This window comes from Herpailurus yagouaroundi, unplaced genomic scaffold (genome assembly GCF_014898765.1).
Source record: "Herpailurus yagouaroundi ecotype Mexico unplaced genomic scaffold, PumYag 54594, whole genome shotgun sequence".
Lineage (NCBI taxonomy): Eukaryota > Metazoa > Chordata > Mammalia > Carnivora > Felidae > Herpailurus > Herpailurus yagouaroundi.
The window spans coordinates 1,699-14,749 of NW_024413789.1; the positions used below are offsets into that span (position 1 = coordinate 1,699).

Sequence of the window (13,051 nt, forward strand, 5' to 3'; positions counted from 1 at the left end):
GCTGTACCATTTTTGCATTTCCATCAGCAATGAATGAAATTTCTTTTTCCATATCCTCAGCAGCAAGTACTTGTTATTGTCAGTGTTTTGGATTTTAGCCATTTTAATAGCCAATAGTATCTCATTGTTTTTTTTCATTTGCAATTCCCTAGTGATACAATATTGAACATCTTTTTAATATGATTATTTGTCTGTCATCTTTTTATCTTCTTTGGAGAGGTCTATATTCAGATCTTTTGCCCACGTTTTAAGTGGGTCCTTATTTTTTTAAACATAATTTCCTTTCATTCTTTTAATATATTTATAATAGCTACTTTACATTCTTAGTTTACAAAATCTAGGAACTGGGCCCTCTCAAAGACATTTTCTGTTGGTTGCTTTTTAAAAATAGTTCCTGTTTTTAATTTTAAACCTGGCTTTCTCTGATTACCCCCTTTAGTCAGTATAAATTAGTGGCCAGCCAGTGATGGGTCAGTGAGCTCCTTAAATGCTGTGAACCATTAAGTTTTCTACTTTTTGCAAAGGAAATCTTTGTGTGAAGGTATACCTCAAACTTCTGGAAGCTTTTAAATCAGCCTTATCTTTCACTTATTACCTCTAAAATAGGCCAGAATTGAGCAAATGGGGCCTTCCCCTGTACAGTTTCTTTCCTGGCCAGTTTCACACCCCTGTACTTTTACACGTACTTCTAGATCCCCAAGAATATGTTAGAATCTTTCAAAGTTCCGTATGGTTATCTAGATCTTCCTTTTAGATTTTTAGCCAGGCTCTAGTTTCCCCCAAACTGAAATCATAGCCTTAGGCATCTGTAATGCCTTGGGGACTGGGCTTTTTTCACAGACCTGAGTTCTGAATTAAATCAAATGATAACAATACCCTGAGAATGGGGATTTTCTAGGGAGCTGCTAGTCTGGTTAAAATATTGACTGTGTTCTGGGGATGGGGATTTTAGTGAAGCTCCAGAAGATCCTTTGGCTGTGTTAATGCAGGCTTTCATGGCTACCATACCTCTGAGCTTGGGAGGGAGGGATGATGAGAATAGTCTCATGTTAAAACTTCACAGAGTCTGATGTCCTATTGAGATTCATTAGTTTTAGTTGTATCTCTGCTTTTCAGTTCGTTCTGTGCCTTTGGTTCATTTCCAGTGTTCTGAACTTGTATTTTTTAAAATTCTTTGCCAATATTTTGTTTTTACAGGGGAGTGGGCTCACTGAAGTCTTGAGTTTGCTGTTCCAGACAGTAATTTCTTGCTATCTCTAATTTCAAAAGAAAAACAGTGTCTCTCTGAGACATTGCTTCAATATTTATTATGTAGACAGATTGTGCTTTATAAATGATAGATAAAACATGAGCACTTTTTCTTCTTGCAGAAACTTTTAAGCATACATTTGGGACAATTACATTTTTTCTTTTTTAGGTTCCTATTAGTTCTGATTCTACAGACCCATCCGATAATATTGAGGTACAGTCTTTGACATGTCAGAGAGAATGCAGTAAAACTGTGAACACCGAAGCCTTAATGACAGTATTTCACCCTCAGAATTTGGAGAATCTTAATTCCAAAATGGTAGGAAAACAAAATACTAAAATCTATGGACTGAAACAGTTTATCAAAAATAAAAATCTTAGAGCAGACTAGAAGGTACCACAACTGAAATCTTCTTTTGGTGCTTGATAAGGTTTTCCAGCAGGTACTACTGTGTGACTTATTTCATTCCATCACATAAAAATGCTATTTTCAAAAAAAAAAAGGGCTATTAACAAGAATTAAGATAAACGATGAAAATTGAACATCATGTTTTATATGCATAGATTGCCAATAATTCTAAAATTGAGGTGAGTGGGGGAGAATAATGGTTCAAAGTTTTACCTCTGAAGTGTAATGCTTTTCCCGTTTTTATATGAGTTTAGGTAAGAATTAAAATAGTAAAATACATCTATTAGACTCACGTGGATTTGAAAGATTTGTGAACAGTGCTCCAGTGTTTGGCCTCTCTGTGAATACTGATTTTGACTTTCTCTGTTCTTGATTTCCACGGGTATTACTTCACAGTGAAGAGAGTTTTCAAGTTATTTGAAAGAAGTTCATTTGTCACCATGTTTAGTTGCTTTGATTTTTTGTTACAGTTGAAAGAAAAAATGAAGGAACAGTCATGGAACATCCTGTTTACAGAATGTGGGCGTGGGGTTAGCATGTTTCGGACCAAAAAGACTCGAGATCTGGTTGTAAGAGGGATTCCAGAGACCTTAAGAGGAGAGCTGTGGATGCTTTTTTCAGGTATTTATTCACTTTACTAACAGATACTAGCCATGCCCCTTCTAGGAGTTATGCACTAAGTAAAAACAATTACAAAGATGGCTAGAACAAACTTTTATTCATGAGTTCAGACTAGTCAAAGAGAATAAGGTAGTTATGTGTACTTACTTATATATCCACACATCCATTGTCTGAGCAAATTAGTTTATTAGGCAAGATATGGCTAATTGGTAATATCTCTAGCTCTAGTGTCAAAGGAAAGTTAAGGGAAAAAAACAGTTTATGAAAATTCTGTTGGATAAAATTGGTGTCCTGGGGGTGGTGCCTGGGTAGGTCAGTCCGTTAAGTGTCCTCTCAGGTCAGGATCTCACAGTTTGTGAGATCGATCCCCGCTTTGGGCTCTGCACGGACTTTGGATTCTGTCTCCCTCACATCCTCCTCTCAAAAATAAATAAATATATTTTTTAAATTGGTGTCCTGATGTTATATTCTAGTGAAGCCTTTTCTTTTGTTTGTACTAGGATATTAATTGAGTATAAAGCTAAATTTAAAGGTTATCCAGTTCTTTATGTATATATGCAAGTGTTGGCCTTATTACATTCCTCTTCTTTTGTATGTTAATGCAGTCGTCTTTACAGGTGCTGTTAATGAAATGGCTGCTAATCCTGGCTATTATGCTGAAGTGGTTGAGCAGTCCTTAGGGACCTGCAATTTGGCTACTGAAGAAATTGAACGTGATTTGCGTCGCTCCCTGCCTGAACACCCAGCCTTTCAGAGTGACACTGGCATATCTGCTCTGAGGCGGGTACTCACTGCTTATGCATACAGGAATCCCAAAATTGGATACTGCCAGGTATGACTTCAGTATGAGCCCATCTGTGTACATATTCCAAATGGTAAAATCATATCAAATATAGCTCTATTTGAAAATTGTGATAAGAAAGGTTGGGCTGAGATTGATAAGGGCTTATTTTTAATCTAAGTAGATGGTAATGGGAATACTTAAGAGAGTTGATATTTCATTACTTCATTTTTCTTTTACATTTAACAAGTGTTTATTGCATTCCTGCTCAGTAAAAGATACTGTGCTAGGTGCTTAAGACTATATAAAGATGAATCCTATAAGGATCCTGCCCTTGAAAGTATACGAACGAGTAAGTATTAAAACATATTCATTGGCAAATAAAAAGCAAGTGGGACAAACTATTAAAGAAATGTAAAGTTCTATCAGGATTTATCATAGGGATAAATTATTTTCATCTGGAGGAATCCGAGAAGACTTCATGGAAGAGGTAGCATTTGTAGGTCTTGATAATTGGTGAATTTTGGATGTATGGAGCTGGAATGAAAGAATGTTCCAGGTAGAAGCATCAGTGTAACCAAACACAGATAGAGGTAAACATAGAATGTATGTAGAACCATGTTTTGTTTCTTAGAAATGTAGGGTGAATGAAGCTAAGTAGATAGAGGAAAAATATCAGGTAGATTGGGAGAGGTCAGGAGTTTGAATTTTATTTTGTAGACAGTGGGGGAATCATTGAAAAAAATCCTTTAGGAGCACACTATATTAACTAGGGATGCTAGACTGCTAACACAAATAACCTCAAATAGGTAATAGCTTAAACACAATAGAAGTTTTCTCAAAGGAATAAACAGAAGAGCAAGTATTTAAGTCAGTAGGCAGCTCTCGTTCATGAGATTATTCAGGGCCTTAGGCTGAAGCACTCCCTGTCATCTTCAAAACATGGCTTCCAAGATGCTCTTTCATTGCCATTACCATTCACAGGAAACCGGAGAGAGCATGGAGAAACAATTATAGATTTTATTGGCTAGTAGGCCTAGAATGTGCATACATCACTTCACATTCTGTTGGAAGGTCTTAGTCTTCTGGCCACACCTGTTTACAAAGAAGTCTGCAAAATATAGTGTGACTGAGCATATATATATCCAGATACTATGGAAGAAGGGAGACTGGATTGTGGTGGATAGCTAGCACTATCAGCCACATATTCCTTTATAGTGGGCTGAGCACTTATAATGATTATGTATCAATTCTATCCATTAAATCTTATCAATAGAGAATTTTTTTGAAAAACAATTTAAGTGAATGGATCACCTAAATTACAATATTTAGCGTATTTTAGGATCTCTGAGAGGTAAAAAAAAAAAAAACAAAAAAAAACAAGTGTGGCACTTCTTTTCTCAAAGAACTTATACTCACAGAGTCCGCAATGTTATCTATATATAGTAGTGTAGAGGCACCTTCAAAGTAGGTGGCACATGCTTTTGACTTCTGAAAGATGAGAGCAAAGTTAGAAACGTGGAGGGCACAAGGAAAGTTATTCTGAGTTAAAGTAACAATATGAGCGATACCATTCATGTGAGAATAAGCCTACCACGAAGATCAGTCTGGCTAGATTTATGTTAGAATCAAGAAGTAAATAAGTTTGTGTAGGACAAAATCATGGAGAATCTTTCAAGCCAAGAAAAAGTCTGAATTTAATAAGCAGGTTTTATTGCTTTTGATCAAAAAGCCATGTGAACTGTACTGACTCATTATGGCTGATGGGACTAGTTGAGGAAGTTCTTATATATTCCTAGGTTGAATGTTTTTATCATAAAAGGGTGTTGGATTTTGTCAAACCATTTTTCTTTGTCTATTGAGATAATCATGTGGTTTTTTACTTTTATTCTGTTAATGTCCTGTATTACATTGATGTATTTTCATATGTTGACCCTCCTTGTATTTCCAAGATAAATCTCCCTGGGTCTTGGCTCTATAATCCTTTTTATGTGTTATTAGGTTCAGTTTGCTAGTATTTTGCTTAGTATTTTTACATTTATATTCATAAAATAAAATGATATCTGGTTAAGATACCTCTTTGGTTTTAGTATCAGGGCCTCATAGAATAAGGTGGGTAGTATTTCTTCCTCTCCTATTTTTTTGAAGAGTTATAAGGGATTGATGTTAATTCTTCTTTAAATGTTTGGTAGAATTTGCTAGAGAAGCTATCTGTTCCTAGAGTCTTCTTTGCAGGAAATTATGTCATTACTAATTCAGTCACTACTTCTTATAGGTCTATTCAGATTTTTCTCTTTCTCCTTGAGTTGGTCTCAGTAGTTTGTGTTTTTCTAGGAATTAACCATTTTATATCTAGGTTATCTCATTAACCATTTTATATCTAGGTTATCTCATTTGTTAGCATATTCCCTTAGAATCCTTTTTATTTCTGTTAAGATTGGTAGTACTGTTCTCTGTTTCTTGATTTTAATAATTTGAGTCCTTTCTCTGTTTTTTATCTTTTTGGTTAGGCTACCTAAAGGTATTTCAGGGTTTGTTTGTTTCAATTTTTAAAAATCTTTTCAAAGAACCAACTTTTGGTTTTGTTGATTTTTCCCTATTTTTTCTATTCTCTATCACATCCTACTTGTGTAGAACTTCAAGATTAACCAGAGGTGAGAGCTTAGGGCCTTTTCTGTTCTTTCCTGAGCATACACACAGCTCTGGGCATGCATAAAGCCATATCGTGCACATGGCCTTCTAGATTCCCAGGAATTTCTCAGAGCCTTACAAAGCCCCCTATGGGTATCTCATTCCCCAGTTTTTTCATTTTGACCCTTTATTAGCCTATTATTTGACCCAACTTTTATCCACTGCCTCAGCAAGCCGCATGTTCAACAACTGCCTCCAATTGTTTTCAACAAACACACTGAAACGCTGGGAACGCTGTGTCAGGTCAAGTAAACACAGCCTTGTGAGTGGAGTCTTCATGTGGAAACCACCAGACAGGCCAAATAATGACAATTATGTGAAAATGGGGCTCTGAAGGAGCTCCAGCCCTGCCTGGTCCCTGCAGTGGCTGCTAGGTGTTTTTACTATAATTGCTGGAGTGTTGGTTTTTAAGGCTAATGTGAAGCTGAGGAGGAGGTATGTGTATCAGGCAATTTAAAATGCCACAGAGCTCACTGTTTTTACTGAGATTCAGCCATTTTATTAAATAAATGCTTTCTGAGTTGTTATAAGATTTTGGTTAATTTTCAGAGTTCTGAAAAATTGATTCTGACAGTATCTTCCAGTGTTCTTGTTTCTTTTTTTTTAATTTTTAAAATGTTTATTCATCTTTGAGAGACAGAGACAGAGCATGAGTGGGGAAGGGGCAAAGAGAGGGAGACACAGAATCGGAAACAGGCTCCAGGCTCCGAGCTGTCAGCACAGAGCCCAATGCAGGGCTTGAACTCACGAACTGCGAGATCATGACCTGAGTCGAAGTTGGACGCTCAACCGACTGAGCCACCCAGGCGCCCGAACCAGTGTTCTTGTTTCTTATATAAAGGAGAGCACTTTCAGAGGGCCTTACTCTGCCATTTTCACTGACCCCCCTCCCATTATGGCTTCTTTTTAAAAACTTTTTAAAGTTTATTATTTTGAGAGAGAGAGAGACCCAGCACAAGCAGAGAAGGGGCAGAGAGAGGGAGACACAGAATCTGAAGCAGGCTGTAGGATCTGAGCTGTCAACGCAGGGCTTGAACCATGTTGCAGACCATGAGATCATGACCTGAGCTGAAGTTGGATGCTTAACAGACTAAGCCATTATGGCTTCTTGAACAGGAAAATTGATGGGGTAAAAACTAAACTTGAGGTCAAATACAGTGCCAGATCTGGCAAGGAATCTACATACTTAATACACAAATCTATAAGAAAAGTATTAAAATATAAAAATGAGCAACAAGCATGAAAAGATTAGTCATAGAACCAAAAGTACAGATGCATTAATAAAGTATAAAAAGGAGAAAGTTTGGCCTCAAAAAACTCAAATTAAAACTATCAAATCAACATTTTCACCATCAAATCAACAAGGACCAATTGTAATTATTACAATTCTCAGTATTTAGTATTGACAAAGGAGCAGTGAAATAAACATTCAAACACTGTTGGTCAGGAATATAAATTGGTACAGTCTTTCTGGAATATAATTTGGTAGTAATATCATGTCATTTAAAAATAGTATTATTTGAATACTTTCATTGTTATGTATATCTTTCCTGAGAAAAGAATAACATACTTGAAGATTTGTATACAAAGACATTCATTGCAGTGTTACATATAGTAGTGAAAAATTGGATTCAAAATAAATGTCCAACAATAGTAGAATGGTTGAATAATTTATAGTATATTCAACTTACTAGATTATTTCATAATCATTAAATACACTGTTTTAGAATTATTTAATGGCATTGAGAATGTGTAATAAGATGGTAAGTGAAAAAAAACCAAACTTTAGAAGGGGAAAAAGGAAGGAAAGCACACATATGCACACCCATAGTACATCAACTTATTAACAGTGGTGGTCTCTGGGTAGGTAGGATACAGGAGATTTAATTTCCTTCATACATTTCCATTCTTTCCAGATTCTATACATTAAGGGTTTATTACCTTCATAACAAGCTCTGTGGCCAAATGTAAAAGTAATGATCTGACATTTGTATGCAAGATAGATTACAAGGAGAAAGTTAGGGTGGAATGGAGAGGATAAAACAGATCAAAAAGACATTTTATAAGAAGAAACTAGGCTGTAAAGACACATTGGATGTGGCAGATAAAGGGTTTCGAGCATGATCAAAATTAGGATAGCAAAGAAGAGAATCCTGTTTAACGAGAAAAGGTGTTTAGTTTTGAACACAATTGAGGATGATTGATATTTAAGAGATGTTCTCTTGTAGGCAGTTGAAAATATAGATGAGGTTTGTTTCTCCAGTTTTAATATGTTCTTGAAAATTATGTTTTTCCAGATTTGCAATAATTAAGATACTTTATTCACTGAATTTAGTGTAAAATTATAGAGGTTTTGCTTATTTTGTTCTATATTCATATTACTGCTTCATTTTCTTTGAATTTACTGTATAAAGTAACTGATTGCAAATGTTAGCCAGACTTTACCTTGTTTTGCTTTAGACTGGCTCAGAGTGCTTATGTTTCCATTATGATTACTTTTCATAGTTTTTATTACTGAAACTAGGGTTTGAAAAAGAAATGTAATCATCACCCAGGCAGTATTTATTTATTTATTTTTCTGTCAATTTTAGGCAATGAACATTTTAACTTCAGTGTTGCTTCTGTATGCAAAAGAGGAAGAAGCTTTTTGGCTTCTGGTTGCTGTGTGTGAACGGATGTTGCCTGATTATTTTAACCGTCGAATCATTGGTAAACACACACACATACATAGCCCATATATAAGCACATATTTTTTTTCTGAACAATTTATATGTCTCTTGTAATTATGTACCAATTTATGTATCAAGTGGAAGAACTGATCAATTAGGTTTTGAAATACACAAAATGTAAGCAGTATCAAAATGTTACATTCACTGATATGCTCATGAGAAGAGCTTTTTGTACTGAATATATGATTGGAAAGTTTTTTTTAACTATGTTGCTTTTTTAAGATAAAATGCCTGGTCTGTTTCTTAATAAGAAATAGAAATTTTAAGTTGACTATCTCTGTATTGCTAAAACAGTGGTGATCTGAAGCATCCAGAGCTACTGGAACATTTTTAATAATTACTTAATGAGAGAGAGATTTTAACCAGCTTGAAATCTCTACATTTATATGAATTGTATTGATATTTTCAAGGTTTAAAAGAAGGGTCAAGTTCTTAGTTTGTTAATTGTATAATATTTTCTTCAGTCATCAAATATTTACAGATTTTGATACTCTACCTTAAAGCTGTAGGTGGTTTCTACTTTGTACACTCATACGCCTTCAGTATCATGGCTGGGTTATTGATTGCATTTCATTCTTTCATTATAGTTATTTGTGTATTGATCTGAAGTTCTACTAGATATTAAGCTCTTTGAAGATGAGGCTATTTCATTAATTGGAGTATCTCTTATGGTGCCTATTACAGGTTTCTGCAAAAGATTGAATAAATTACTGTTCAAATGAATTTGAACTGAGTTTCTCAAGTGCTTCTTGATTCATGACACTTTACTAGCAGATAAAGAGATGTGTGAAATATAGGAAAGGCACTGAAGAAGTTCATAATTGAAGGAATAGAAATGAGATATATTGGCATACTAGTAAGTGGGAAGGTATCAGAAGCAAATCCTTTTGAAGGGGATTCATTTTTAAACTTCTTTTTATGCTCACCAGGTGCCTTGGTGGATCAGGCAGTCTTTGAAGAACTTATCAGGGATCACTTTCCCCAACTTACAGAACGTATGACCGATATGACATTCTTTTCCTCAGTTTCTCTCTCATGGTTCCTCACACTTTTTATTAGTGTGCTGCCTATTGAAAGTGCAGTGAATGTGGTGGACTGTTTCTTCTATGATGGAATAAAGGCCATTTTACAACTGGGATTGGCAATACTTGACTATAATTTAGACAAACTGATCACATGTAAAGATGATGCTGAAGCTGTGACAACTTTAAACAGGTACTGTCAGAACTGTAACGTTTAAATCTGGAGAGCCCCTTGGAGATGATCTTGTTCAGTCCCTTTGTTTTGCAGATGAGGAAATAGCCCTAGAAGCTTTAAACAATTTGCCCAGTGTCACAAAGCTAGTTGTATGAAAAATCTAGGACTAATGTCCACTTCTCTGTTTCAAAATAAGATATAGTAAGAGCAGATCCCTCTGAAGTAAGTCACTTGGTAACATACACATTTACACTAATATTGTTGATTCAATACGCTGGGACTTTCATAGTCCCAGTTTGAGCTATAAAGTATTGTTGTGTAAAAGTAGTTTGAAGGGGGAAGAATAGTTGATAATGTTAAAAACCAGTGGGAGAGATCATTCTGGTTTTCAGGTAACTTCAGTCAGGTATACTGAGCCTTATTTTCCCAGTACTTTTTCTGTGAATGTTATTTTATATTGGAGCACTTTGTGTGTGTGTGTGTGTGTGTGCGCGCGCGCGCGTGCTCACGCGCACGTGCACATGCACACTATGTACGTATATGTTAAATGAATGGGTCACTATTGTAAGGGTGCATCAAATACCATTTTGTACAGAATAAAATATAAACACTCTGGCATTCAGAACACTCTACGTTAGGGCCTCAATGTATCTTTTTTATTTCTCCTTACGTGCCTCTACATACCCTGTATTCCATCCTTACTAGGCTATGTGGTATTTGCTGAGTACTCTCTGAGCCTATTTGCTTTCCTCATGCTCTCCTCTCTGCCTCTGAAATAATTTCTTCACCATCCCATTCCCCTCTCCCTTCTCTTCCTAATTACTAACCATCTTCAGATTCCACTTCTTCATAAGACCACCTTTTGTCCTATCAGTTGACATTAACCTCTAACTAGGGAGAAATTAGCTATCATTTTCTCTGCATTTTACTTCCACTAATTTTTGTATTACTGTCACTTTTGGATAGGTTCTTTGACAGTGTCACTAATAAGGATAGCCCATTGCCTTCAAGTGTTCAGCAGGGTTCAAATGTGAGTGATGAGAAAAGCAGTCTTATTAAAGTGGATATTACAGATTTGATTAGAGAGTCAAATGAGGTAAGTTTTTTTTATACCACAAATATAATTACATAGCATAGTTTAAATGATCAGTACTATAGTTATATCTCTAGTGGTATATCAAGAATAAGATAATAATACAACTAAAGATATAATTTAAAATCCAATTTCATTTGTTTATTTTATTGAGGTATAATTGACATACAATATTATATTAATTTCCTGTGTACAATACACTGATTCAACATTTGTATTGTATACATCGTGAACTGATCACTACAGTAAGTGTAGTTATCATCTGTCACCATACAAAGTTAATACAATATTATTGACTATATTCCCTATGCTGTACTTTATATCTCCATGGACTTACTTTATAACTGGAGCTTTGTATCTCTTGATCCCCCCATACCCATTTTTTCCCCCTCCAACTCCCCTCTCCTCTGGCAACTACTGCTCTGTTCTGTGCATCTATGAGTTTGGGTTTTGTTTATTTTTTAAATTCTACTTATAAGTGAAATCATGTAGTATTTGTCTTTCTCTGACTTATTTCACTTAGCATAATACCCTCAGGGTCCATCCATGTGTTGCAGATGGCAAGATTTCATTCTTTTTATGGCTGAGTAGTGCTCCATTGTATAAAAATGAGTTCTATCAACTCTTCCTAGGTCATATAGACTCACCTGCTTCAGTTTGCTATCTTTAAATGAAATGATTCTCACTTGCTTTCACAGATAATGACCACTTATAAATATCTATCACCATATAAAAAGGTGAAAATTCTTCTTAAGAGACTAAGAATTTTTCCAATGTTCTTATACATAGTCTAGATGCATAGTAGATTGAATTCTCTCCAGTAAATCTATAGAACAACTGAAACGTGGGAGGTGAAAATTTGCATAACCACTGAACAAGTTAGGAAAATAGCTAGAAATAGAACCAAGGCCTCTGAGAATTGAGTCTGATGAAATTCAGGTGTAAGAAAAGCAGATATTTATTATGAATGAGTATCTGCTGAAATCATTTTTTTTGCAGAAATATGGTAATATTCGCTATGAAGATATACACAGCTTGCGCTGTCGAAATAGGTTGTATGTCATACAGACCCTAGAGGAAACAACAAAGCAGAATGTGGTGAGTATCTGCCCTATGGGGGGAAAGCCAATTGGATTAACATTTTTTTCCAACTTCCTTTAAAAAATTAACATTCCATGTGAAGAAAATGAATATAACTAAACTTTTGAGCTAGATTCTTGCCACAGCTTAGCTTACTGTAAATTTGAGAGGAAGTAAGTTATTTTCTTCTAATGGAATTATTTTGATTTCTCCAGAGTGTTTTGTTATTTGACCTTTAATATTGAATGCTGTGATATAGGCATTTAAGCATAACATATTTTTGACGTGCTTCATCATTGCGAACAGCTGACCTACATAGTCAGTAGTCATTGCTGTTAATATATTTTATTATCCTTAGAAACCTAAGATAAGGTAAAAAAGCTATAAAACTGTGTTTCTAAGTACTCTCCTTTTTAATATTTGGATGTCTACATAAGAAGCTATTAATATTGGTTGTCTCTGGTTAATGGGATTAATAGATTGCTGGTTGGAAGAGGGAGAGTTTTACTTTGCTGTATATATCCTTCTGTACTGATTGAGCTTTTATCATAAGCATGTATTGTTTTTGTAAACTTACTTGCTTAATGGCCACATCCTCAGAGATACCAATCTGGGAAGATGAACATTTCTGAAGATTCTGGGTTTAGCTCTCAATTAAATAATTCAGTGATATTACTGTGACATAGCATAGAGCCCCCTTGTTTTGGGTTTTATATATTAACTTAAAAAATAAGTAATACATTTTCACTATTAATAACTTAAACATAACAGAAATGTAAAAACATAAAAGTTCCTTCCCTTCCCCTATGTTCATCTGTTTTGTTTCTTAAATTCCACATATGAGTGAAATGATATATCTTACTCTGACTGACTTATTTCACTTAGCATACTACCCTCTAATTCCATCCACATTGTTGCAAATAGCAAGATTTCATTCTTTTTGATTGCTGAGTAGTATTCCATTTTATATATATATATATATATAAATACATACATATACACACACACACACACACCACATCTTACACCATATCTTCTTTTTTTTTTTTTTATGAAATTTATTGTCAAATTGGTTTCCATACAACACCCAGTGTTCATCCCAAAAGGTGCCCTCCTCAATACCCATCACCCACCCTCTCCTCCCTCCCACCCCCCATCAACCCTCAGTTTGCTCTCAGTTCTCAACAGTCTCTTATGCTTTG

At 35.1% G+C, this 13,051-nt stretch overlaps 1 protein-coding gene across 1 annotated transcript; it reads left to right on the forward strand.

Moving 5' to 3' along the window:
• Positions 1 to 310: 310 nt before the first annotated feature.
• Positions 311 to 12,708, forward strand: LOC121024078 (TBC1 domain family member 8B-like). Its single transcript, XM_040466395.1, has 7 exons — positions 311 to 1,567; positions 2,128 to 2,278; positions 2,896 to 3,110; positions 8,342 to 8,459; positions 9,409 to 9,694; positions 10,643 to 10,772; positions 11,769 to 12,708. Exons 1-7 carry the CDS (start codon positions 1,520 to 1,522, stop codon positions 11,928 to 11,930), a joined length of 1,110 nt encoding a protein of 369 aa, XP_040322329.1. The 5' UTR covers positions 311 to 1,519; the 3' UTR covers positions 11,931 to 12,708.
• Positions 12,709 to 13,051: the final 343 nt, after the last annotated feature.

Coding starts and splice junctions, on each gene's coding strand:
- LOC121024078 (XM_040466395.1), top strand. CDS start 1,520: ATGACAGTATTTCACCCTCAGAATTTGGAGAATCTTAATTCCAAAATG. Junction 2,279..2,895: donor GCTGTGGATGCTTTTTTCAG/GTATTTATTCAC, acceptor TCGTCTTTACAG/GTGCTGTTAATGAAATGGCT. Junction 8,460..9,408: donor TTTTAACCGTCGAATCATTG/GTAAACACACAC, acceptor TATGCTCACCAG/GTGCCTTGGTGGATCAGGCA.